The sequence below is a fragment of the Moschus berezovskii genome, chromosome X (genome assembly GCF_049115385.1).
Source record: "Moschus berezovskii isolate FMDL1 chromosome X, NW_MosBer_1.0, whole genome shotgun sequence".
NCBI lineage: Eukaryota > Metazoa > Chordata > Mammalia > Artiodactyla > Moschidae > Moschus > Moschus berezovskii.
This window is the reverse complement of record NC_142488.1, coordinates 139,673,102-139,700,026: the sequence shown is the minus strand read 5'-3', so window position 1 is coordinate 139,700,026 and position 26,925 is coordinate 139,673,102. Positions and strand designations below refer to the sequence as shown.

The window sequence follows — 26,925 nt, the reverse complement described above, 5'->3', positions numbered from 1 at the left end:
CTTGAAATGTGAGGCTTTTCCAAGGTGTCCCCATTTGTTACCAATGAGGTGGGAATTACACCAGCTACAGTCTTAGACTGAATACTATCTTATTTCCATAAGAACGGACAAAGAAATAAATTCGCAATATATTATCAAGTAAAGAAATGCTTAGCATGGCTTGCATACAGCAGCTGAATGGACTTCCATTCTTTGAAAGATCTGCCTCAATGGTTTCTATGTAGCTGCTCGGATGCAACCAGTACACGAATGGTACATTCCCAGCATTCTCTATCGTTCTCATGCGAGGGACCTGAGCTTCCAATTCACTTATAATAAATAAAGCTAATTACACCCCAGTGTTCACTGCATCTGATATAAAACAAGGCAAGCACAGTCACAACTGTGAGCAGTAACTTTTCAGCTGGTTGACAAAGCTAGCCATTAAAATAAGCTAAAGCCAAATCCCATTATTCATATCAGTTTTGTTCAACTTTTCTAAAGGCTCCTAATTTGGAGGCAATTGGAGCCTCAGATAGTTTTATGTCATAGCCAAGAGCACCTTGGAGGGCAAATGATCCTTTATGGTGATGACACTCTACACATTCTTACTATATTTCTGAAAGCCTATTGAGCTATGATGAAAATGCTTAATATGTCATTGATCGTTCCATTTGCATGGAATTATTTACTTCCCAAAAGATACTAATAACACATTGTACCAAAATGCAGAACTATTTACACCAGAAAATTTTTTAATCCTAATGAAAAAATAAGCAAAACATCTGTAATGAAACCAGGCATAACGTTACATTTATTAGAAAATTCATTTCCTAATAAAACACCACCTGTGAGCACCCCTCAGTTTCCACTTGATATAAATAGGTCTTTTACTATTTTCAGATGTAGTTCCCCAAAAATTCTTCTAAGTGCAACTGCAGAACAGTTTTTTTTTTTTCTTTTGGTTGCCTGGAATGATAATAGATTGCTTTTAAATATGTCATTTCTTTAAAAAGCACGATTCAATTGAAATGCTGACCTTTGGCAATAAAGTCGGTTGGATTTTATTAGTATTTATTAATATCCTTATTATCAATACAGAAATTATAAGAAGGATGAAAACTAAAATGTCCCTACTATATACATAAGCATAGACACAGCAACAAATATGAACACACACGCATGTACATTTAATTCCAGTAATCGTTTCTGGTCTCTCAACACACTAATATCATCATATCTGCTTATTTGTATATCTTAGAATATCTCTTTTTCCTGATGATTCAACCTCTTACTCCACCCAAATGCACTTCACAAACACATATCAGCCTCCTATGCCTCGAGCCAGGGAAAGAGCTCAGAAAACTGAAAGAAATCTCATGACCTCTCTACAGACAAGCTTTTTCAGTAACAATTCAAAATAATTCTACAAGTCATCGAAGATGGCTACTTTGACTAGGGACTCAGAACCTCACGCTTGGAACTCTTGGCGCCAGGGACTGGGGCTGATTTCTAATGGTAAGTGCTTTTGAAAAGTGCATCAAGATTTAATAGGATGAATTTCCAGACTTGGTCAGAGTTTTAGCCACATCAATTCCATTAGGTTCAAAGCTCCATAAGGCCCCACCCTGTCTATATTGCTGTCCACGTTTTAATCTACACCCTTCTAAATTGTCTCTTAGGCTAGCTAACTTGTCATTCCCTTTCTGCCTATTTTTGGTTTCCACATTGCCCTTGAAGCCTGTATATTCTCCTAACCTTAGGGGCCCAAGCTTTTCTCCAGCCCTCCCTCAAGTCAGTCCTTGAGACCCATATTTTATGATAAGGACTTCCTTCACTGATCTCTTATCATGACTTCGTTGCACCTGATGCATTTTTCAGGCAAGTCTCTAGCATAGTCTGTACCATCACCAAAAGCTGCATGCACACAGGCTGCTCCTGGGTCATCATCTCTAGAGCTGATGACAGGTCAGACTCTCTTTGGAAATGTACATCTAGTTGGTGCACCTGAGCACTGAGCGAAAGCACCGGGTTTCTTCCATATCTCGGACAACTGTGTTGTGAATATGTAAGAGAGAAGATTACACTGGAGTGGATCTCACTGGTTCTATGACCTCTTGTTCTGTCAATTAGGTGTTGATATATGCTGCCAGATCTCTTGAAGGGCCAGTAGTATTATTTTCAAATTAGTCCATAGTCATGGAACTGCCATGTAAAGAGGGAACAGCAGCAGATACCAGGACAAGAGAAAGGGCAAGAATGATGGCCCAGCCTCCCATTAGATGCCCCTTCTTTCAAAGTAGGTTGCTTTCTGCCTTTTAAGTGTAACACTCCTGTATTAAGTCATCCAGGGAAAATGAGGATTAGGATTTCCAAATGACAGTGCAGGACAAGAGCAAAGTAGGGCACAGGCAGACTGGGTGAAAGTAGGGACATATATCTGAGGATTTTCTACCAATGGTTTACCTTTGTTCGCATTATTTGATTAACACTGTGGTTTAGAAAATGTAATCAGGTAACCATTTTTGAAGTTCATTCATTCAACAAACATTTATTGAGTATCTACTATGTGCCAGGCATTTGCTAGGCACTTGGGATACAGAAAAGAAATGAGACATTCCTTGTCCTCAGGGAGCTCACAGTCTAATAGAAGAGACAGACACATAAATGAATAACTACAGTACAATGAGAGAAGGGCCAAAGTGTATAGAAGGCGCTTGGGTGAGCCCAGAAAAAGGAGTTTGTCCTTAAGCCTGGTGGCATCAGTGATGCATTTATGGAGAGAGTGATGACCGAGTAGACTTGAACGAGAAACAAGACTTCACTGGGAAGACTGAGGAGCAGAGGGGAGAGACGGTCTACATTGAGTAGACAGCAGGCACAAAAGCAAGGAAGTGTGACAAAGCATGACATGATGGGGAGCAACAGGTCGCTCAGCATGGCTGAGATCTCATCTTCATATGACAAAGTGGTGAGATATGAGGTCGGGTAAGGAGAATGAAATCACAGAGTAAAGAGCACTGAATGTGGGACTAAGAAATTGGACTTTTCCCTGGAAACCATGAGAAGGATGGAAGATTCCAAGGGAGGGAGTAACATGGTCAGATCTGCCCATCAGATCAGCCTGATGGAGGATTGTTTGAAAGAGAGGTGAGACTAGAGGGAGGGACACCAGACAGGAGGTGGCTTAGGCAAGAGACGCTCATGGGAGCTTGGAAGGTAGTGAAGCTGAAGAGGTGACAGACTGGAGAGATACTTGACAAGATGTGATGAGGGATGAGAAAACCTTCCTCAATGATCAGTGCAAAGAAACAGAGGAAAACAATAGAATGGGAAAGACTAGAGATCTCTTCAAGAAAATCAGAGATACCAAGGGAACATTTCAAGCAAAGATGGGCTCAATAAAGCACAGAAATGGTATGGACCTAAGAGAAGCAGAAGATATTAAGAAGAGGTGGCAAAAATACACAAAAGAACTGAACAAAAAAGATCTCCAAGACCCAGATAATCATGATGGTGTGATCACTCATCTAGAGTTAGACATCCTGGAATGTGAAGTCAAGTGGGCCTTAGGAAGGATCACTACGAACAAAGCTAGTAGAGGTAATGGAATTCCAGTTGAGCTACTTCAAATCCTAAAAGATGATGCTGTGAAAGTGCTGTACTCAATATACCAGCAAATTTGGAAAACTCAGCAGTGGCCACAGGACTGGAAAAGGTCAGTTTTCATTCCAATCCCTAGGAAAAGCAATGCCAAAGAATGCTCAAACTACCGCACAATTGCACTCATCTCACACGCTAGTAAAGTCATGCTCAAACTTCTCCAAGTCAGGCTTCAGCAATACGAGAACTGTGAACATCCAGATGTTCAAGCTGGTTTTTGAAAAGGCCGAGGAACCAGAGATCAAATTGACAACATCTGCTGGATCATTGAAAAAGCAAGATTTCTAGAAAAGCATCTACTTCTGCTTTATTGACTATGCCAAAGCCTTTGACTGTGTGGATCACAATAAACTGTGGAAAATTCTGAAAGAGATGGGAATGCCAGACCACCTGACCTACCTCCTGAGAAATCTGTATGCAGGTCAGGAAGCAACAGTTAGAACTGGACATGGAACAACAGACTGGTTCCAAATAGGAAAAGAAATACGTCAAGGCTGTATATTGTCACCCTGCTTATTTAACTTATATGCAGGGTACATCATGAGAAATGCTGGGCTGGAGGAAACACAAGCTAGAATCAAGATTACCGGGAGAAATATCAATAACCTCAGATATGCAGATGACACCACCCTTATGGCAGAAAGTGAAGAAGAACTCAAAAGCCTCTTGATGAAAGTGAAAGAGGAGAGTGAAAAAGTTGGCTTAAAGCTCAACATTCAAAAAACTAAGATCATGGCATCTGGTCCCATCACTTCATGGGAAATAGATGGGGAAACAGTGGCAGACTTTATTTTTGGGGGCTCCAAAATCACTGTAGATGGTGAATGCAGCCATGAAATTAAAAGATGCTTGCTCCTTGGAAGGAATGTTATGACCAACCTAGATAGCATATTAAAAAGCAGAGACATTACTTTGCCAACAGAGATCCGTCTAGTCAAGACTATGGTTTTTCCAGTGGTCATGTATGGATGTGAGTGTTGGGCTGGAAAGAAAGATAAGCGCCAAAGGATTGATGCTTTTCAACTGTGGTATTGGAGAAGACTCTTGAGAGTCCCTTGGACTGCAAGGAGATCCAATCAGTCCATTCTAAAGGAGATCAATACTGAATGTTTATTGGAAAGACTGATGATGTAGCTGAATTGAAACTCCAGTACTTTGGCCACCGGATGTGAAGAGCTGACTCATTGGGAAAGACCCTGATGCTGGGAAAGACTGAAGACAAGAGGAGAAGGGGACAACAAAGGATGGGATGGTTGGATGGCATCGCCAACTCAATGGACATGAGTTTGAGTAAACTCTGGGAGTTGTTGATGGACAGGGATGCCTGGTGTGCTGCAGTCCCAGGGGTTGCAAAGAGTCAGACATCACTGAGAGACTAAACTGAACTAACTGAACTGATGAGGGATGATGATACAAATAGCAGAACTGTCTGAGAAATGAAACAATACTCTAAACATGCATCCAGAAAATACAGTCAACAGCCCCAGTCCTCCCTCCCCTTGGGTTCCCATGAATAAAGGAAGAAGAGCTGGAGGGCACATAGGGTCAGACTTCTCTAATTCAGACACCACTATCTTGGAATCTGCGACAAATCAGACACACTATGACTCCTAGCTAGTGAGAATTTCAACCCACTTTCTTCCTTTGTGTCTTTTCAATCCTTTCATCACCAGTAAAAGCAGAGGTTTCTTCCAATCAAGCACTTGAGGTGCAGTAGACAGCTGCTTACATAGTGGCCTCTGAGGGGCACCCAATCTCTGCCCCCCACCCAGGGGCCATAAGGCCTGGGATCCAATCATTAGTGATTCATTCCTCTGGGAAAGGTTTTGGTCCCCCTGGACTTCTCTTTTATAAGGCAGTGCTTCCTGAGATAGGTAAAATGGTTAGTCATTCTAAACCCAGTGGGATTTTGGTCGAGGATCATGCTTTTGGCTTTGACAGAAGGGATCAAGGTAATAAAAGAGGATTAGGTAGGCACCTGGAAAAGGTGATGCAGAAGGTAAGACTGAGGGATACAGAAGTTAATATTAAGTTCCTCTTGCCAAGGAACAGCCCTGCAAGTGCTCAAGAAACTACGGTTCTTAAAGAATGCCTTCCACTTATGGTTCTAGCAAATCACACTTGTACATCCTTGTACCTTAAGGAATTTCTGCATTTTATGTTTCTGATATGCTATCTATAAGTGAAGGCCTAGGGTGACCCATTATCTTTTCATATATCTATCTCATCCTGCTTAAGACCAATGAAAATCTCCAATGTGATTCATTTATACGTAAATTACTACAAATGTTGTCTCAAACTATTTTATAACTCCAACCTTTCATTCACTCAGACAGACCTTGTCCTTTATCATTCCAAATTATGGAGATTTAGCTGTATTTGCAGAGTGTAAATCGGTCAAGTCACAAGCAACAGAATATCAAAAACTCTGACAGAACTCTGACCTTGAAGAGTCTCATCTACACCTCCAGAAGGTAAATAAGAGCTGCTTGGGAAGCCCTGATTATAGAGGTTAGAGCAATGAACTAAAAAAAAATAAACAAATAAGAAGAAATGAAACAAAACAAAACTTTAAAAATTACTTACTTCACTTGTTTGAAGAATCGTGAACTTTGGCTGTTTAGTCTTTGAACTGGGTGCACTGGGCTTGCCATCCAAGAGTGATCCAAATGACAGATTCCCAAAGCTGTTGTCAAATTCAATCGAAGGTTTCAGTGTGGGAGAGATGTCTGGGGCCTGGTCCTGACCATCCATGGGTCGGACATAGGCGGTTGGTTTTTGCTGCCCCATGCTTGTTTTGCAGTAAAGCCCTGGTGGGAAGTTTTGAACCGAAAGGCCACTGCTGGGAGCTAATAGAGACGAGGCAACTAGGGGAGATCCAGGCGCTTGCACTGTAAATTCCGGTGCTTCTGGTGAGTTGGACTGATAGATTTCTTTGAAAGTATCCCCTCCACTGGACTTGAGAGTATTGTCTTCCTTTGCCAGTGGGTTTGATTCTTCAACCACTCCAACTTGAGGCTGTTCGGCTGGATAGACAAAGAAGTCTTCCAGTCTGGCTGGCGGCTGGTCTGGGGTTGGTGGCTGCATCTTGTTGGGCTGACTAGTGACTTGGCTGGCTGCTACAATGCTAGTGTTCTGACTATCTCGTGACCAGTCAGGTTTTGACTTCCGGTTGCTGTGTATTAGAGTTGAATTCAATATCACGACAGAAGGTGGAGGCATTGGCGCCGAGGAGTGAGTGTTATCCTGCTGGTGCACTGGGACCATTCGGTGCTTTTGTTCTGGAAAAAAGCTGGGTTCATTTTTGTTGGTGGGAGTTTGGGGCATGGAATTCTTTGGGATTCCCACTAGATGATTCTGATTAGAATGGTTAGTTAGCAAATCCTTCATTTCATCATAGTTTCCCAGCGTGTTCTGGACTCGGTTCGCAAGTGCATCACCTTTGTTTGTCTAAAATAACGAAAAGATGGGGGTGGGAGGAGAGAGAATGAATAGGTTTGTGTTTCCTGCTGTTAATGTTTCAAACAGATGTCCTAAGTAGACTAGCATATAGGGTTCTTTAAAATTCTCATGCTGCCATATAATTTCATACTTTTCATGTGCAATGTAAGAAAAGAAATCAATAACACTATTGAAAGAGCCTCTTGGAATGAACTGTGTGATGAATGTCTATATACTCCCCGGCCTGTTTTTAAATATGCTCATGGGGTAGGGGAGAGTTATAAATTACGTTGCTTATGAATTTTATTAGCAAAATAACTTATTTTAGGTCCAATGAGTTGAACTGCTACATGCTACACTTTAACAACTTCCACTTACTGATCATTGGAATTATAATAGAATATTCAATTTATATTTGTTCTTGACATATAACGTAGCCCTTGTGCTACATTATACCATGAAAAACTCTTAGCCCGTTGGATAAGGAAGTCAATTAAACTGTGCTATCATGACTATGTTCAGTTTAGAAAAGGCATAGACTTAAACAATAACAAATTGAGCTAACTTATGACTAAAGCGAATCCAATTCCTTTTAATCAAAGAGTGTGTAAATTACTGGTGTCTGCCTACATATTCTGGGGACAACCGTGTTTACATCTTGGTGATTCATACTCATTTACTTTGAAATGGTGCAACTGTTCAACAGTGACTCAAGCTCACCTGTGTCTTTTCAAGAGTTTAGAAAAATTTATTCAAGAATTTAAGCTGTTGTTTTAATTAAAACAAAGTTAAATTTTAAAGTGAGGCTGGCAACTACATCATTCTATGGACAACAACACCTACCAAAATGGTTGTGATTATTTTTTAAAATAATTAAGATTTCCATGACCTTTTGTAACATAGAAAAGAATAGCTTTCACAGTTAAAAAGTGGTAGAGAGCCATATACTTGGAAATGACTGTCAAAAGTTTGGCTCTTCATCTTTGAACATGACTTATTATTCTCTTTACCTGCCAAAGGTGTAATCAAAACTAACAGCTGAAGTCAGAAAGGCAAAGGGCTGATTTGTGCCTAGGCTGCACTACCATTGCAATGAAGGAAAGCTACTTGTGTCTGTGGAGCCATCTGGAAGCAGGGCCAGTGCATGGGGAAAATGCCCACCCTTGTAGTCTCCTTGTCCCAAGGGTCAGATGCATGTTCTCCATGCACAGGAGCGGGTGACCTCCTCCCCATTAGTACATCCACCATTGGAGATTGATGTTTAACATATAAGGTTGCTCACATGCCCTTAACAGCTGGTGTGGAGCCCAGGAGTGTGCCTATTCACACCTGACATCTCAGGCTAAACCTCAGATGTACAGCTGAGTGCTGTTATCTGTAAGTGAAGATGGGAGAGTGTGTGCATAAATAGAGGGTGAAGAGCTGGAAATGAATGAAACCACCCAGGGAAAGGAAATGAGGAATGAGAAGATCAGGCTCAGGAGGGAGCCCTGTGGAACATCAACCTTTAAGAGAGTAGGAGAAGACCATTCCCTTCTCCAGGGAATCTTCCCGACCCAGGGGTCGAGCTGGGTCTCCTGCATTGCAGCAGATTCTTTACTGTCTGAGCCCCCATCACCAGGCTCAGGAGAAGAGGAGGAGCCAGCAAAGGATGATGAGAAAGAGCAACCAGAGAGGGAATCAAGCTGAGAACCTTGGCCTCACTGTTAGCATAATCGCCACAGATTGCATATAGTATTCAACACAGATCATGTGGTAAATCATATAGGACACTATCAAAGAAATGAGGGAATGTACAGAAATATGCAATAATATAAAGTAATTAGCCTCCAATTAAAATAAATAAATTAAATTAAAAAAAAGAAAAAAGCAAAACCAATACAATAATGTAATTAGCCTCCAATTAAAATAAATTAAAAAAACATAAATACAAAAAAAAAAGAAATATGATTTCAAAGACTAAGGAAAAGTATGCAAAATGTATACTGAGGGCTCTGTGGGGGATGGGAAATTTTAGAAATCAAATAAATACCTGTCAGTTTCAGTTTTCTTATCCTCAAGAACATCTTATATTGCATAACATGCAACCTTGGTGCTGAAGAAGTGATTAAACAATTACAGTTCCAAATAATCTTTACCTGAATAATCGCTCCATTTTCAGAAGCACATTTGAAAGACATAATTTAATAAATAAAGAGAGAAATCACTTTTATTCCCTGAAAGTCCCTAGGTTTGTCAATTTTAAAGGCAGAAATTATTTTGCAGCTAAGGCAGGAATAAACACATTGTATACAGTGTTCTCATTCAACGGAGTTGCACAACGAACCAGCTAGGCAGTAGCCAAATCCAGACCCTCTATTCAATCCCTAAATTCAGAACAAAGAGATTTAATCGTTGTGAAGGCCCAGTAGAATTTGATGCAAGTTTTTAAACTTGTAGGGTTGTTCTGCCTCCTGAAATAGTTAACCTCTTAAGTCAGATGATGGCCTAATAAACACTAATACCTACTGTCTTCAAAGATCTGACCCAACAAGGGGAAACAAGACCATTTTATTCCTCATTTTAAATGCTTCCATTTTTACTGTCTCCTTTAATAAATTAAGATAAGCTTCCTACATTAGACAAAGAGAATTCTATAACCTTTACCTTTTGGTCTTAGCTACCAGGAAGCTCAGTTATTGACCTCTCATTGAAAGTTCACTGAACTTTTCTTGAAAGACAGTTGTACTGGAAAAAAAAAAAACTTTGCCCCCTGATGTCACAGAGAATGCCACAGTATCTCAAAGTTCTGAGAAGACATTAATTCTCTCTAGGTCAATATCATTAGGACTCAAGAATCTCAAGATACACTGGTTTGCCAGTAAGCTAGTTACATCTCTGTTTCTATTTTAGCAGTAAATAGAAGGGACATGTTCATTTTATCTTCAGTGGAGTGATCTGGTTAGGTTTTAACATCTCTTCAGGTTATTGTTATACTGACTTGGGTTTCTTATGCATGCTTAGAAATTTTTTTTCCATCTCCAGGTTTTAAATTATGCTTGAAATTAGGAGAATTTCTAAGCTGGCCAATGTCTAAAACTGTTGTGTACATGACTAAAATTAGAAGAAAACTGAAAGTTCTCTGAATAAAATAGAAAATATACCTCCTACTGTTCAAGATCTACTACTGTTGTGATTTCTCTTCCAGCACAAAACTATGAGCTTTTCATCAAGACTAGAGACCACCTTTTATTCATCATACCCTCAACACTTAGCACCATGTCTGGTGCATATGAGGTCCTCAGCAAAATGCTGCTAAATTGATCAGAATCAAATAATAATTAATGCCCTGTCTACTCAAAATAAAGGATTTGTAACGGCTTGGAGTCAAAGGTACATAAGTAGAAAAGCAAAAGTTAAGCTAATTTGGTTACTGTGATTGAATATCAGATTGAGCTGCTTGGTAGCTAAAGGCCAACAGGAAATTCTCATAGGATATAGAATTCTGTCTGATGGCAGGAAGCACATTCTAATTCATTAAAAGAGATCCGTGTTTGCTGGATACCAACAAGTGAAAAGGGATTCCTCTCACTGGTTTGGTTTGGTTTGGTTACAAGAACCATTGAAAAATAAAATAGGTCTTTTTTTCAGTACCAGTTTTACAAGAGATGCAAAGATGTTCCTCATGTTTCCTTATGATTACTAAAAAGCAAGAGCACTGCACTGCTGCAGTCTAACTCAGTGCATGTCTGCACATGGAATTAGAGGTCAGGCTCACAGCTCCAAGTGTGAGGCTTTCCTGTACACTAGTGGCATAAGGGAAGAAGCGGGAATAACCTGGGGGAGTGGAAGGAGGTCAGCTCCCTTCGACTAGCTTCCTCACACAGCAATTGTCAGAGGGACTTGTGACTGGAACTGCATAGCAGATAGTTCAAGGTTGAGTTCACTGGCGACAGTTTTGAGTTGCTGATTGACAGAAGATCCATAACAGACGTGCTGTGGCTACAAGTAGTAATTACCAGGGTCATTCTTCAGACACACACTGGTAAATTTCAAACACTCAAGAGCCAGGGTTATGCATGAAGGACACATAGACACACAGTCTCAAGAAGTCCACCATTCAACAACCTCAAAATAATTAACAGTACAGACCAGGTGGTCAGCACTGGAAGTGAGTAACTGTCAACCAGTTTTTAAATTTCTCAAGATGTCAAGATGAGATCCACTGGATAGAAAATCCATTTATTTATACTTGCATGATGGATGCTCATTATACACCATAGCAACTTCTGGCTCACACTAAATCTTCCTCATCCTCCAGAGTCTTAGCAACCCTTTTAAGGAGCAAGGGATTCTTAGCAGTCCTGATTGCACATTATAAACATGGCAAAAATGGAAATTTAGCCATTTCAATCAATTATAGGCTTCTTTCAATTTGGCCAATTCTTTACTTCCCGTTCTAGATAATTGATTGATACCTTAAAGGTAACCTCCACAGCCATTATTTTCTAAGTAATCACAATTTCTCAATCATCAAGGAAATGCATTTCCAAGTATTTTCAGGCATAAATTACATGTCTGGTTTGTGGCTCATGACTAACAGCACTCCTTTAAGTTTTTTGCCTCTCATTAATTTGAGAAACGCAGAGTTGCCTCAGTTTGCTTCTAATGTTATCTACAAATCAGTAGTATAATTTCATTGCAAGACTAATGTGTTAGGAGATTATGGTACCAGGGTATTTCTTTTTAATAAAAGTAGCAAAATAATTTAAGTGTTGGCTTTTTTTTCCTTTTATTTCATTATGGCTAATGTATGTGATTTAGTAATTCCTTTTTTTCGAACTCTAATATTTTTACAATTAATCTCTCTAAGCTGTGAGTTGCTATTTCTTTTTCTAATTATAATAACCATGATACCTTGAATTTGTACAGCACATTACATATCTCAGAGCAAGGCTTCCCCTGGCTATTTGGCTTGATTCTCACAACCACCCTGTGAGTCGGCAGAGCTGTTCTGGTCTAATCTACCTTCTATGTGCCCCAACCCAAATGACCATGGATAAGTAACTTAACGTCTCTGCATCTCACTTTCTTCATTCTTGTTTATCTGTGAAAAGCTATAAAATGTCAGTTGCTGTTGCTATTAACAGGTATCATTTTTTCTATCAGGTATTATTATTCACTACAGAGACAAGGAAACTTTAGGTCAGAGAAATAAAGTTTATTCCCCAAAGTCAAACAGGGTAAGCTTATTGGGTCTTCTGACTTCCTGTCAGGGGGTAAACAGCTTCCTGTTACAGATAAAGGAGCACACTTATGGGGATATGAAGCTGCAGAGAAGCCACCAAACTTCCTGAGCTTTGAATTCCTCATGGGAAACATGAGGAAAATGTGTAACCAGTTGCTGTGGGGACTAAAGAAGTGTCCGTAGAAAGTTCTAGCACGAGGAGGCACTTGGTCCATGCCAGTTCCTCATCCTTCCCCATCTTTCCACACTAATCTACACATGTCAAATGGCTTCATATTTCTCAAGCACTTTTGAACACATCCTTTTCTGCAGCACAGTACAAACTCTGATTTGAAAGTTACTAATATAAATGAAAAAGCAGCCACAAAGGGATGTTACCCACCATCACCCCAATTGAGGGGTAGTAAGCATTCTTTCCAGAGAAGGCAATGGCAAGCCACTCCAGTACTCTTGCCTAGAAAATCCCATGGATGGAGGAGCCTGGTAGGCTGCAGTCTGTGGGGTCGCTACGCGTCGGACATGACTGAGCGACTTCATTTTCGTTTTTCACTTTCACACATTGGAGAAGGAAATGGCAACCCACTCCAGTGTTCTTGCCTGGAGAATCCCAGGGACGGAGGAGCCTGGTGGGCTTCCGTCTATGGGGTCGCACAGAGTCGGACACGACTGAAGTGACTCAGCAGCAGCAGCAGCAAGCATTCTTTCCACTCTGGGAGTAACAGAAGTGAAGCCAAGAAAGGACAGCAGGTCCTAGGGACAGGTGCTCATTGGATAGTTTATGAACTACCAAGGCCATCAGATAAGCAATCAGGTCATGCTTTAAGATCTAGAGTAGCAAGAAGCTTCCTGAAAGTCCTGATGAACCACCAGGAATTTTGATTTTTAATTTTGCAAGCATTCCTGCCACAACCCTCAGCAAGAGTTGTGTAGGAAAATCCTTATTTCTACAGTGGACGTGGCCAGCTCTAGGACTCCCACTGCCACCAGCATGTCCAGATACTCCAAGGGTGTCCACACCAGTTGGGTCTAGGGAGCTCTTGGAGGTGTACCTCGCTTCTAGTATGATGATATGGGGGAAAGGAGAAGCATTCTGCCCAGTGATCTCCCAGGGAACCCTTACCATGTACACAGCATAAGATGGCAGTCAGTCATCAAAGCAACAGTGAAAGAAAGGGAATGACTAGGTCATCAACTGTTAGCATTATTCCTTTCCTTCATAGTCTCAACTCCAAAGCAAAGGATCTTCCCCATCAAGAAGCCTAAAGGCACCAAGCTACTAATGACACATCAGGCCTGGCCTGGCCCTAGACTAATGCTCCCATCTGTGTCTCTACCTGACAGACCCTTGCTGTATCAAGACGTATGGCTTTTCAAAACTTCTGACAATGTTGATAACAGGTTCTTTAACTGCCTACTCAAAATTACACTACATCTAAAAATAAGTATGCATCTACATTACAGGCTTGTTAACAAGAGGTGGCATTTCCCTTAAAGGTACAAGGACATTAACTCAGCAAGACTTTAAATTATAAAGGGGGAAATAATTCAACTGCTCTACACCTCATAATAGTTTATGGAGTAGACACTGAATTTTAAGAATGAGCCCTTGACTAAAGCTCATTTTTCTAACCCATCCAAAGATAAGAGGTGAAACTCAGCTGGCCATTCCTCTTTCTCAAGGAGGGATGAGGTTGGGAATTCCCTGGTGTCCAGTGGTTAAGACTCTGAACTTCCACTGCAGGGAGCATGAGTTTGATCCCTGGTCATGGAATTAAGTTCTTGCATGCCGCATGGTGTGGCAAAAACAAACAAACAAAAAATAACACCAAAGAAGGGAGGAGGTATCTGTCATCCTTTGACCTCGCTTTCATTTTCTGAGGAAAATGGAGGTCACAACTTCTTGTCTTCCACACTCCTTTATTCTCATCCTAATATTCCATTCCCACTTTCCTACCCAAAGCTCATGACTCATCACATATTCTCAATTTTGTATTTATTCATCTGCTCTGGGACCTTGCTCTGCTCATCAGTACCCTCCCTCTTGTGTCTTCACCCTTTTCCCTCACATCCACCACTCCCCACACTTCCAACATCATCTTTACAAGTCTTTATCTGTCTTTGCCATTTCCTGACTTTAAAATTGGCGATGACTTCTCTTCATGTACAGACTCATGTCCAGACACCTAGGTATTCGAAGTCTTCAGGCATCTATTCTCATGCCTATCCCTTCAGCAGTTACCATGCAGTCATGCCCTCACTCATTCATGATGATCTCTGCACTGGACAAGGAATTCCTTGAATGCAGGAACTAGATCTTATTTCCCTTTGGACACTAGTCTAAGACATGGCTGACACACAGTGGGCCTTCAATAAATGCTTGTCAAACTAACCATATCTCACCATGCACACATTCAACAGCAGTACAGAAATTAAACCAATTGAAATAGGAAAAATGGATTATTAAAGATTACACTGCTGCTGCCGCTAAGTTGCTTCAGTCATGTTTGACTTTGTGCGACCCCATAGACGGCAGCCCACCAGGCTCCGCCATCCCTGGGATTCTCCAGGCAAGAACACTGGAGTGGGTTGCCATTTCCTTCTCCAATGCATGAAAATGAAAAGTGAAAGTGAAGTCATTCAGTCGTGTCTGACTAGTAGCGACCCCATGGACTGTAGCCCACCAGGCTCCTCTATCCATGGGATTTTCCAGGCAAGAGTACTGGAGTGGCTTGCCATTGCCTTCTCCAAAAGATTACACTACTATTGACAAATTGAAAACTAGTAGTCTCTTTGTCAGACTTACCAAATTTGGAAAGCACCTGAGCATCTCAAGCAAGAGCTTCTTGCTTAGTCTGAACAAGGCAGCAAAGACTCTGATCTCACTAGTCACCGATCCAGACAGCTCACTGTCTACATCAGTCAGTATCCCCGAAATGGTGCTCTTCTAACATTACAACTCTTGATCATTTTCTCTATGGTTGTTTTACCTCTTACACCATTTTTGTTTCACTGAAGAAAATCACACTGTTACTAAATTTCGATAAAAACCAATCAGCTGCTAGCAATTCAACAGGATTCTTCTCCCAACCTCCGCTCCAAATAGAAAGTTCAGAGGCAGTCATTGTGAAATCAACACTTGAAGATGCAGAAGTATGATCTTTATTGGAGCTACACACTAGCCAGAAGTCCATTAGAAAATCAACCAAGCTACACTACCCCCTGTGGTTGAGGCAATCGCCTAACCCATGATTATTAATCACCAGCAAAAAATGATTGGCTTTTTCCCTTTGTCCTAGAACAGTAATTTTCAAAGAGCTCTCAAACCACTGAACAGCTGCTAACAACCTGAAATGGAAACAGGAAGCAGTGGTTTTGCGATGGATGGCACCAATTGGGAGGAGACACAGGCATCTCCACTGACTTTCTGATGAAGTCTTCAGGGGCTGCCTCGCTGATGATAATCAAAGTGAGATCAAGCGTCAGGGGGCATTCCTTGCTAGAGGGAGTGCTGGGCAGGAAAGAATCCCTTGGAGACAGGCAGTCTCATAAGTCCCTTTCAAATCTAACTGTGTTCGCCCAAGAAGATGGAATTTGTCTCTGAAGACTTCCTCAGAAACTTGTCACGGCCCCAAATACAGCACAGGTATATATTTCATTTGTAAAATAGATTCTCTTGGAAATGATCTGGGTGTTTTAAAAATAGATGAAGTGTAGATTAGTGCATTCAAAAATATAATAAGCGACCATTTTGCAGAAAGATAAATTACATACATATTCAGCTACCTTGTAGGGCTCCCCAAAAAGATCAAAGCCTGAAGAAAAGAGATCGTCTTCTTGCTGGACTTCTTGATTCCTCCGCTCCCATTCCCTTTTCTTAAGTGCACTACGGTCTTGTTCATAGTGACTGATGTGCAAAGAAAAAGACAAAAGGAGACAAAGATGAATTAGTCATGGAAGCCATGTTATCAATAAGAAGAAAAAACCACGTTGAGGCTACCCAAACTGATATTGTATAGAGAGCCAACCTCCTTTTCTTTATTCCCAATAGGTTAAAGATCCCGATCAGTTCTTCAGAACCCAAAAGGAGACAGAAATTGGCTTATGAGACATTGTAGTCATGACCATTTAAGTACGGCATAATCCTCTTCCCTTGTCCTGGCTTGATTACTACAAGCAATTACTACAGTCAGTCCACTGTGCAAAAGAGTACTGAGTTCAGGTTTCACTGTGTTGCCAACTGTCTAGGGCTCAGAATTCACAGATGTCACCAAGTCCAAAGGGAAAGGAATTATCAAATATATTATTGCAGATAAATGGGAATTCTGTCCTGAGCCCACAGCCAGTATTAGTTTGTTGTAATGAAGTCGAAGGAGAAGGACATCCCTGACAGTCCAGTGGTTAGGACTCCAAGCTTCCATCACAGAGGGCACAGGTTCCAGACCTGGTTAAGGAACTAAGAATCCCACATGCCACGCGGCGTGGCCAAAAGAAAAAAATCAAAAGAGAGTTTAAGAACATCTTTGAAAGTCCCCAAAAATCAAATCACCCAGTCAATCACACTCCTTTTTGTTTTGTTGTTGTTCTTCCCATAGTTTGCATCATAGGTGACTAGAAGTCTTTTAGGGGGTCTGGGTTGATCAACAAACTCCCATTAATGAAAAGAGGTATGAAAAGATTTAAATGACCTTAAGGCACAAATGTTTTATGAACACTATGTTACTCTGACTCTCATCACATTTCAGGCTTTCCCTTTGGAGGATCAGTACTATATCAAAGATATATTCTGGGTCCTTGAATTTTATAGAATGGAATACTTCCTCAATAAGAACACAATTATTTTCTTCATCACGCAAGACTATGTGTATTAAACTGTAATCTGTAAACCTCCCACTAGTGGGTTTTTTTTGTTCATTGGGTTTTCCCTCCTGCTTTTGATTATAATCCTACTCAAGGTGAGCACACATACGCTGGGAAAATTTTAATTATATACATGCACATAAAGTGCCTAGCAGGTGCTGAATAAACATTGCTTTCCTCACTCATGTTAATACAGGTATCCCCTGCTTTCCAAATGTTTGCCTTAAGCCATTTTTACGAGAGACCTATGTTAGTACTTATTTACGCTAACCAAAAGTAATCCAAAGGGAATTTTCGCTTTTACGAAAAACATCATTCCCTTACTAATGTAGGCCTTTCATAAAAGCAAAGTGGCATAATGAGAACTTTCAGAAAGTGGGGGATTCTCTTCACTTTTACACCATTTTGCTTATTAAAGTTTTTATAGTAACACTCTACTTTCAGCTACCGGATGAAACCTGTAATGTCATGTGAAGACTTAATTAGGTAATTAGCATCGAAGAGAACATAGTAGCTAAAGGAACTACAAGAGATATATTGATATAATATATAAGCACAGTCAACAGGTTTTGAATACATTTCAAACCTTAATACCTATCACTGGTAGCCTACCTTGCCCATGCTGCTGCTGCTGCTGCTAAGTCGCTTCAGTCGTGTCTGACTCTGTGCGACCCCATAGTCAGCAGCCCACCAGGTTCCACCGTCCCTGGGATTCTCCAGGCAAGAACACTGGAGTGGGTTGCCATTTCCTCCTCCAGTGTATGAAAGTGAAAAATGAAAGTGAATTTGCTCAGTTGTGTCCGATTCTTCGTGACCCCATGGACTGCATCCCACCAGGCTCCTCCATGTCCATGGGCTTTTCCAGGCAAGAGTACTGGAGTGGGTTGCCATTGCCTTCTCCACTTTGCCCATGAGTATCACATAATGTTAATTTACAAAATAAGAGCCCAGAGTATGTGATATCCATGGTAGCTTAAGTAGATATTGATATAGATGGAGTGGAAAAGGCCAATACACTTAACCATCCACCTTTCTCCACAGGAATACTTGAACTGACAAACTCCAAGTGACTTTGACAGCTTTATCTCCTGGATAAACAACACTTCATTTCCCCGTTTTAAAATCATGGCAATGTTTATAGAATGTTTGGGCTCAGGGATAAAGAAGCTGCCTGCCAATACAGGAGATGCAGGTTCGATCCCTGGGTCAGAAAAATGCCCTGAAGAAGGAAATGGCAACCCACTCTAGTATTCTTGCCTGGAAAATCCTATGGACAGAGAAGCCTGGTGGGCTACAGTCCATGGGGTCGCAGAAGAGTCAGACATGGCTGAACAACAACAGCTATCCTTTCATAAGGCAAAAACGCTAGGTGCAGAAGAGCTCCCTGAATCACTCATGAGTATGCCCAGGAAATGTTATCACTGCCTTGGAAAATCAAAGATCATCCAGAGGTCCACCCAAAGCCTAGGCCCCCCACATCTGGGCCCTGCCTGGTCAAGAAAGACACCGAGTTCAGGTATTGGAAGCCGGCCCGTCCTTCACAGTGCTAGATGCCATCCACTGATACTATGTTTGTTGGCATCACCTGTCATTTCCATTCACAAGCTGAGATCAGAACCTAAAACCTCTGCCATGTGACACAGTGTCTTCACATTGGATGCTGACATGTGGTCAATAGTAACATTTTGGGTACATGAAGGGTGGAGCACAAGACTCAGCATCGCATACTGGCCGTGTGTAACCCAAGCCCATCATCAATTTGCCAAAACCAAACAATGATGGGGTGTCCAGGGTGGGATGGGGGACAAGTTAAAGCAATATTTAGTGGGAGTGGGAGTGGGAGGTTGGGAGGAAGATTTGCTGCAGAGAAGAAAGACACTTCATTTCTTTGCCCTCCGCAGCCATGACCCTCCACACAAACATGAGCACCAAAGCGTCATGCTTCCAAGGAACATGAGCAAGATGTCAGTTTTCCAGCTCTCTGTTCATTCTGTGCACCTGACAGCCCAGAATGACAGGCCCGGGGATTGCATTTCATTCTCCCACAAGGAGCACGGAAGGACTTCGGTTTCTTGGCTTTGCAAACTACCTCTCTGCGGCTCTGAGGGCCAAGATAATTAAAATCCCCAAGGAAAGAAAGGACAAGAAGAAAGGACATGTGCTTCAACATGCATGATAACCCTTTCAGCGGCCGGCACTCAGGGCACTTGGTGCTTTCAACCCAGGCTGGATGCGTTAGGAGGCTCTCAGCTGCATTTTGCATCAGTTCATTAAGCTACCAGATTCCAGAGGAGAAATCTGAATAGCAGATTGAGCGTGCACATGGGTGTTATCTGTGGCGAGCAAACTGCCTACTGCATTTTTTAACACATACAACAAAGAACAGTTAATTCTCATATCTCTGGCAAGAGTGAATTTCATCTCCTTAGAGTTCCGCTGCTCCTGGAAGGCAACCAACTCTCTCCAATTGTTTCCTTTCTCACTCAGCACGGTGTTTTACTGAAAGCTTCACCCAGCGAGGTATAATGAGGAACGAACTATATGGTGATGAGGCTTTCACAGTGCAGAACGTCACTGATTTCTGACTGAAACGAAAATGACTAATTTGAAGCACCAGCAAATTAAAACCCCAGCTATGTATTTAGCCTCTTCTTGTACCTACTGCAGTTTATAATCACGAGGACCTCTTTATCTACTCAAAGTTCTTCGGATTCTGGGAGGTTGTGTTTGAACCTGTGAGCCCCACAGGGACCACAGGAAAGCCGATGTCTGTCCCTTGAAGATCTGATGCCCTGTTACACGCCTAGGCTTGTCTTCCCATGAAAAAAAAGGTGCGGGGGGGGGCAGGGGGCTGCTCCATGGCCCACGAAGACATGCTCAAGCCAGAAATCAGAATTCATCCCCATGTTACTGGTCTGAACAGTTCAACTTTCCTCACACTGATGAAGACAGAGTGAACTAGTCCTCTCAGTGTGAAAACTCACTTTCACATTAGGAAGTTGGGCCCCAAAGCACAACTTGAGGCCTCTACACTCTTAGCAAGGAAGAATGTTCTTCCAACTGTTTCCTATAGGATAGAAGGGAATTTGGCACATTATGGTGACACTGAACACTCAAAATCCAGGGGGAGGGCCAAATCAGGGAATGGGACCAAGAGATACAAACTACTATATATAAAATAGACAAGGTAAGAGGATCTTTTATAGAGCACAGAGATTATAGCCAATATCTGATAATAACTCTAAATGGAGTATAATCTGTAAAATGTTGAGCCTGTCATGTTTGACACCTGAAACAAATATAATATTGTAAATCAACTATATCTCAATTTAAACACGCATTTTTTAAAAAGCCACCTCAATTTACTCTTCATTGACCAAAGACCATGGTTTTCTCTCTGTACAGCCTATCTTTTTGGAGTCCCTGCTTCACTGAATCTCTACTCACTGACAGAGAAAGGACAGAAAAAAGAACAAGCTCCATTCAACGAAATACATTTAAGTCACCAAGACCTTGAACTACACTGGTTGGAGCTGCATGGGTCCAGCGGATTTTACACGCAGATTTTTTCAATAGTAAATAGTAAGGTACCACACAATCCACAGGTGGTTGAACCCAAGGTTGGCTGAATCCACCGATGCAGAATCGCAAATAGAAAGGGACTGCAGATACAAAGGGTTGGTGCCCCTTAGCCCGCCTGTTCAAAGGCCAACTGTACTCTGTTACTCATTCTAATACAAGGCAGTGCTGAGAAGTTCCTCTCTAGAATGGATCTTTTATATCAGCTCCGGTGTCACCCACCCATTGGTCTCCCTGGCCTCCAATTACAGAGAACCTGCCCTCCTAACATAAGAGGGATATATGACCCTCTGGAGAGGAATGGAGCCAGCCCAAGGCCTCATCAGGGGAGTGGCAAAGGAAGATGCCAATCCGTGTCTCTTCCATCTTTAAGTTTAAGTGATTTCTTCTCCTTCCCTCAGATATTCTCCTATCCTCGTCCTTAAACCAGATCTTGGACTCAGGCAATTCCTACTTTCATCATTAGAAACCACAGGCACATTTGTGGGGAGATAAAACCTAGGACACATGTAAATAGCTTCACTGAGATGGAGGAAGTTCAATTCTGCTGTCTTCATTAGCTCACAGCGGCAAGACACCCGGGCTGACAGTGCAAACTCGGCTGTCACCATCATCTTGTTCTTGTCTCCTCATTTTCCAGATGAGGAAATTGAGCTCAGAAAGGCAATGGGCCTCACAGGATGTCTGTAGCAGAACTGGGAGGTAGAACTCAGGTTTTCTGAATCCCAAACTAGCCCTCTCCCTAATACCCCAAGGTTTGTCCCTTCTGACTCCATGTTTGCATCACCCTCAAGAATAAATACTAGTCCCATTTGCACTCTGTTGGTCAACTTTCCTTAGGATGGTATTTTATTGGAAATTGCCAGTAGGAAAAACTTCAGGAGTTTAATTTGGGTGTGAGTGAGTATAGAAAAACCATTAGTTTCCTTATACCAAAATGTACAGAGCCTAAAGGGATTGTAAAAATTAACTACATCTGTGGGAAGAAGCTGAGAAAGTGAGTGTAAAAACCAGTTTAAGTCCATTTGGTTTGTATATTTCATGAAGTTTAATCATCATTGCTTACCTAATTTGGTTATTTTACAAAGCTAGTTGGGAAAACATTAAAAAAAAACTGGTATTTTAAAACAAGTTTGCTTATACTACTAATATAGGATTTACAGTAGTAACAATGTACATGGAGGTAATTAACTCAGTCTCACTTGTTTTCTAATCCAGCTGGCACTAAAACACCTTTATTTTGGTTAATGTCTTCGTAAAAGCATAAAAATACATATTTAATTCACCCGAGGGAAAAACATAAGCTATAACTCACTCTTTGTGGTTCTCCTGAATGAATTTCTGCCTTCTATAAAATGTGAAGATATTTATGTTTATTGCATGTTCCAGAATTCCAAGTGGTACTTTTTTTTTTCAATCCATTTCCAAGTTCAGTCACTCAGTCATGTCCAACTCTTTGCGACCCCACGGACTGCAGCACGCCAGGCTTCCCTATCCATCACCAACTCCCAGAGCTTGCGCAAACTCATGTCCATCAAGTCAGTGATGCCACCCAACCATCTCATATTTTTTCAATATCTAGCCCTATTTTGAATTTAACACTGATCTAATGTCTATACAGCTTCTCTCAGTTTTAAAAAATCACTCATTATTAGAGAAATGCAAATCAAAACCACAATGAGGTATCATCTTGCACCGGTCAGAATGGCTGCCATCAAAAAGTTTACAAACAATAAATGCTGGAGAGGGTGTGGAGAAAAGGGAATCCTGTTACACTGTTGGTGAGAATGCAAACTGGTACACCCACTATGAAGAACAGTGTGGAGATTCCTTAAAAAACTGGGAATAGAAATGCCATACAGCCCAGCAATCCCACTGCTGGGCATACACACCAAGGAAACCAGAATTGAAAGAGACACGTGTACCCCAATGTTCATTATAGCACTGTTTACATTAGCTAGGAAATGGAAGCAACCTATATGTCCATCTGCAGATGAATGCACAAGGAAGTTGTGGTACATATACACAATGGAATATTACTTAGCCATAAAAAAGAACACATTTGTGTCAGTTCCAATGAGGTGGATGAAATTGGAGCGTATTATACAGAGTGAAGTAAGTCAGAAAGAGAAAAAACAATATGATATATTAATGCATAGATATGGAATTTAGAAAGACGGTAATGATGATCCTATATGCAAGGCAGCAAAAGTGACACAGATGTAAGAACAGACTTTTGGACTGTGTGGGAGAAGGCAAGGGTGGGATGATTTGAGAGAATAGCACTGAAACCTGTATATTACCATATGTAAAACAGATGACCAGTGTAAGTTTGATGCATGAAGCAGGGCAACCAAAGCCAGCACTCTGGGACAACCCAGAGGGATAGGGTAGAGAGGGGAGTGTGAGGGGAGTTCAGGATGGAGGGACACATGTACATCTGTGGCTGATTCATGTTGATGTATGGTAAAAGCCACCACAATATTGCAAAGCAATTCAGTTCAGTTCAGTTCAGTCGCTCAGTCGTGTCCGACTCTCCGCGACCCCATGAATCACAGCACGCCAGGCCTCCCTGTCCATCACCAACTCCCGGAGTTCACTCAAACTAATGTCCACAGAGTCGGTGATGCCATCCAGCCATCTCATTCTCCGTCGTCCCCTTCTCCTCCCGCCCCCAACCTTTCCCAGCATCAGAGTCTTTTGCAGTGAGTCAACTCGTCGCATGAGGTGGCCAAAGTATTGCAGTTTCAGCTTTAGCATCAGTCCCTCCAATGAACATCCAGGATTGATCTCCTTTAGAATGGACTGGTTTGATCTCCTTGCATTTAGCCTCCAATTAAAATACATTAATTAATTAAAAAGAAAACCTCTGCCATTTAATACATTCAAAATCAACTTCAAGTTAAATTCTCATTGTATCTGCTAATATCCATGAGCATTTCAATGTGAAGTGCTATTTGCAAACTAGTCTAAAAAACTAAAAACAGGCTATCATTATTTTGCACATATAGGGAAAAACACAAGAGAACCTTGAATCTGGAGATATGAACATGACCTTGAAAAGGGTTTCTAATATTGGTAGAAGCTCTAATGTTACATACATACAACCATACATACAGCCACTCTCTTTAGCAAATGGACCCTCTTCCTCACTGACATTGGCTCTCATTAAAAAGAAAAAAAAATCAAGATAGGAATGAAAGAACAGAAAACACACGAGACATTTACTTTCCACATCTGTCAGCTGCCCACTCAGTCGTGCCAATTTCTTTAGGTCTTAGGGAAATGAGCCAGGGCTCATTCTGAGAGTTCCCTTAAATCTGTGCTTCCAGAAGTCCTGCATGGAAACAGGTTTAATATTTCTCTGAATCTTGGCACCTTGAGGAGATGCCAGTTCCTCTACTTCTGAAAGACGAAGCAGATTCAGTTCACCTTGGAGGTTCGTCAAATCATCCTCTAGTGGGGTCGGGCAGATAATTCAAGAACCACCCCTCATGTTTTATTTTTGTCTCACCTACTCTCCTTCTCTTCTACTCCCCACCCAGTTTTAAAAATTATTATAACAACTCTATTGAGATATAATTCACAAACCATTCAATTCACCCATTTCAAGTATACAACCAGTGGTTTTCAGTATATTCATAGCATTTCACATCTATCACCATGATACAATTTTAGAATATTAGTCTGATGCCCAAAAGCAGCCATTTACCTTTTAGGCATTACTCCCCACCCTGAATCCTCCCTTCCAGGCCAGCCCAAAGCAACCACTAATTTCCTTTCTCTCTGAATGAATTTGCTTTTCCTGAATATTTCATTCACATGATGTAGGCTTTTGTGCCTGACTTCTTTCAATTATCAAAATGTTTTCCAGGTTCATCCATGTTGTAGCATGGATCAATACTCCATTCCTTTTTTTTTCCATATCTGAATAATATTCTACTGTTGGAAATTCTTGGTCCTAAGTTACACCATGTTCATTCAAGAGGTTCAATCTTGTGTGTTGATAATGATTTAACTGGGGTTCTCTATGTGTCCCATTAGACATTTTACTCCTTAAGGAAAAGGTCCATGACTTCTAAGTCACTGACAGCATGCTACAGGTGAGCACAGCAAATCTTCTTATATATAAATAAGCAATGCTAAAAGTGTGAGGAAGACACTTTTAAAAAGTATTTGACTTTAAGCTTAGGGCAAAATTATTTTGACTAGCCTACCAAACTCCCCAAATGATGCAATACCTCTATCATATACCAACTGAAGGTGTGAAGATAACTGAATATATCTAGGAATGGTAAAAAGGCTTCCCAGGTGGTGCAGTGGTAAAGAATCTGCCTGCCAGTGCAAAAGACACAAGTTCGATCAGGCACAGGTCAGGAAGATCCCATGGGGAAGGAAATGGCAACCCACTCCAGTATTCTTCCCTGGGAAATTCCATGGAGAGAGAAGCCTGGCGGGCTATAGTCTATGGTGTTGCAAATTTGGACATGACTGAAGCGACTAACACAAACACAGGACAGCACAGAACAGTTGATCAAGGTGGGTCATCAAAAATCTCAACTCCCTGCTTCAGATTATCTGAACAGAAAATCTCAGCTTTGAGGGGGCTCTTGGAGCATGGTAAATACACAGATGGGTAAGGATTGGCAACAATATTGTAAGAGTGCACAAAAATTTCATTTTTGAGTGGATTTCATTTTAATGGAAATGCCACTTTTTTTTAATAGAATGACCATGACTCTGGCAACCCAAAGGTCTGCCTGCAATTGTACTCAACATATCAATAACTTTCTAGAAGTCTGTTAAAATGCACTTTAAAAGCAATCTTTTCAGTAAAATTAAATTCTTTTGTCCTTGGGCAATATCCCTGTCTGCTGGAGAGAGATATCTGTCTCCCTAACAAGTGTTCTTTCCCTCCTCCACCAGCAGCCCAGGCTGTGCCTTATCTCCTTTGAGTGTTCCTTCAAGCATCCTCCTCTGCACTCAGGGACCACACTACAAGAAGACGCCATTGCACCATAGATATCTACACAGCTGGAATTCCTTTTCTGCTTTTGTGATATTTTCTTAGCCTAGGTGTCTGATTTCCATTTTCATAGAAAATTGTTTAAAAAGAACTCTAGTTCTGACCCATCCATTAAAAACGAGACTTCACCATCACTACTTCTGGCTCATTGACCCATTGGTAACACAAACCAATGTCTTACAAGCATCTTACATCTGTGGCCACGCCAAGAGAGCTGCATAATTGCATGACTCAAAAGCTTTCAAAGACACTTCCTGAAGACAAGTAGGGGCCCAGAATGGATAACACAAGCCAAGGAATATACACGCTGAGAGTGAACACAGTAAGTGTATTTATTTATATGTTTCTCTTTGAATTGTTTCAAAAATTAAAACTAGAGAAAAGTCAAAATGATAGAATATTTTCACTGCCCCTCTTGTCAGCATCTACCCTGTTCCCCAGTGACAATCAGAAGTAAGAATATTCATTATACTCTTTTTATTCATCCATTGCTTCTTCCTGTGCTTCTTAGTGTCAACTTGAAATTATCTCATTTCTAATTCTCTCTTTGAATGAATCAGAGTCGATGCTAATGCTGAGCTTTAAAGAGGTGAGAGATCTAAATCTTGATCCTTTGTTTTTCCTAATCAGAAATGGTTCTGTGGATCCATGCAAGAGGTGATGTCCCGTTTTGATTATTCTTAGTGGTTTCAATTCTGCCTCATGGCAGACAGGGTGCCCGGCCTGGCCCTCTGCCCCTGATCATCCCTAGTCCAGCCTCTGAGGATCCTGGCACCATCCCACGGGCCACGTCCTCTGCTCAGTACCTGTTGCTTCTGCTGCCAACATACACAGAACAACTCTGTCTTTCAAATTAGGAAAAGGCTGCCTGAAGTCTTTCCTCTCCATCCCCATTAAATATCAGGAATTCTTTTCCAAGTCAAAGTCTTAATATAACCTGGCTTCTCATAAATGACATTTTTAAAAGGTGTTTTATTTTGAGTTAGCTATGAGCAAGATGAGTTCAATAACTACTTAATTTAAAGCAATATTTTCTCAGAAATTGCATTCTTAATTACTTTTAAACTAAGGAAATTAATGCCCTTAACAAGCAGTTTACAATTGACAGTCATAAGCGGACTCCATTTTCATGTCTCACCAAACCCTTTGATCC

The 26,925-nt window shown here is 41.2% G+C and overlaps 1 protein-coding gene across 5 annotated transcripts in view; it reads right to left on the bottom strand.

Moving 5' to 3' along the window:
* The window catches only part of AFF2 (ALF transcription elongation factor 2), a 577,381-nt gene that overhangs the window by 373,846 nt on the left and 176,610 nt on the right, over positions 1 to 26,925 (bottom strand). For 3 of the 5 annotated variants that reach the window (XM_055438073.2, XM_055438075.2, XM_055438077.2), the window contains exons 2-3: positions 16,094 to 16,214; positions 6,229 to 7,092 (exon numbers count right to left, since the gene is read on the bottom strand). In XM_055438073.2, the coding sequence (XP_055294048.2) occupies positions 6,229 to 7,092; positions 16,094 to 16,214 (985 nt within the window). Of the gene's footprint in view, positions 1 to 6,228; positions 7,093 to 16,081; positions 16,215 to 26,925 lie in introns of all 5 variants that reach the window. The other 2 variants (XM_055438072.2, XM_055438074.2) reach the window with 1 other exon arrangement.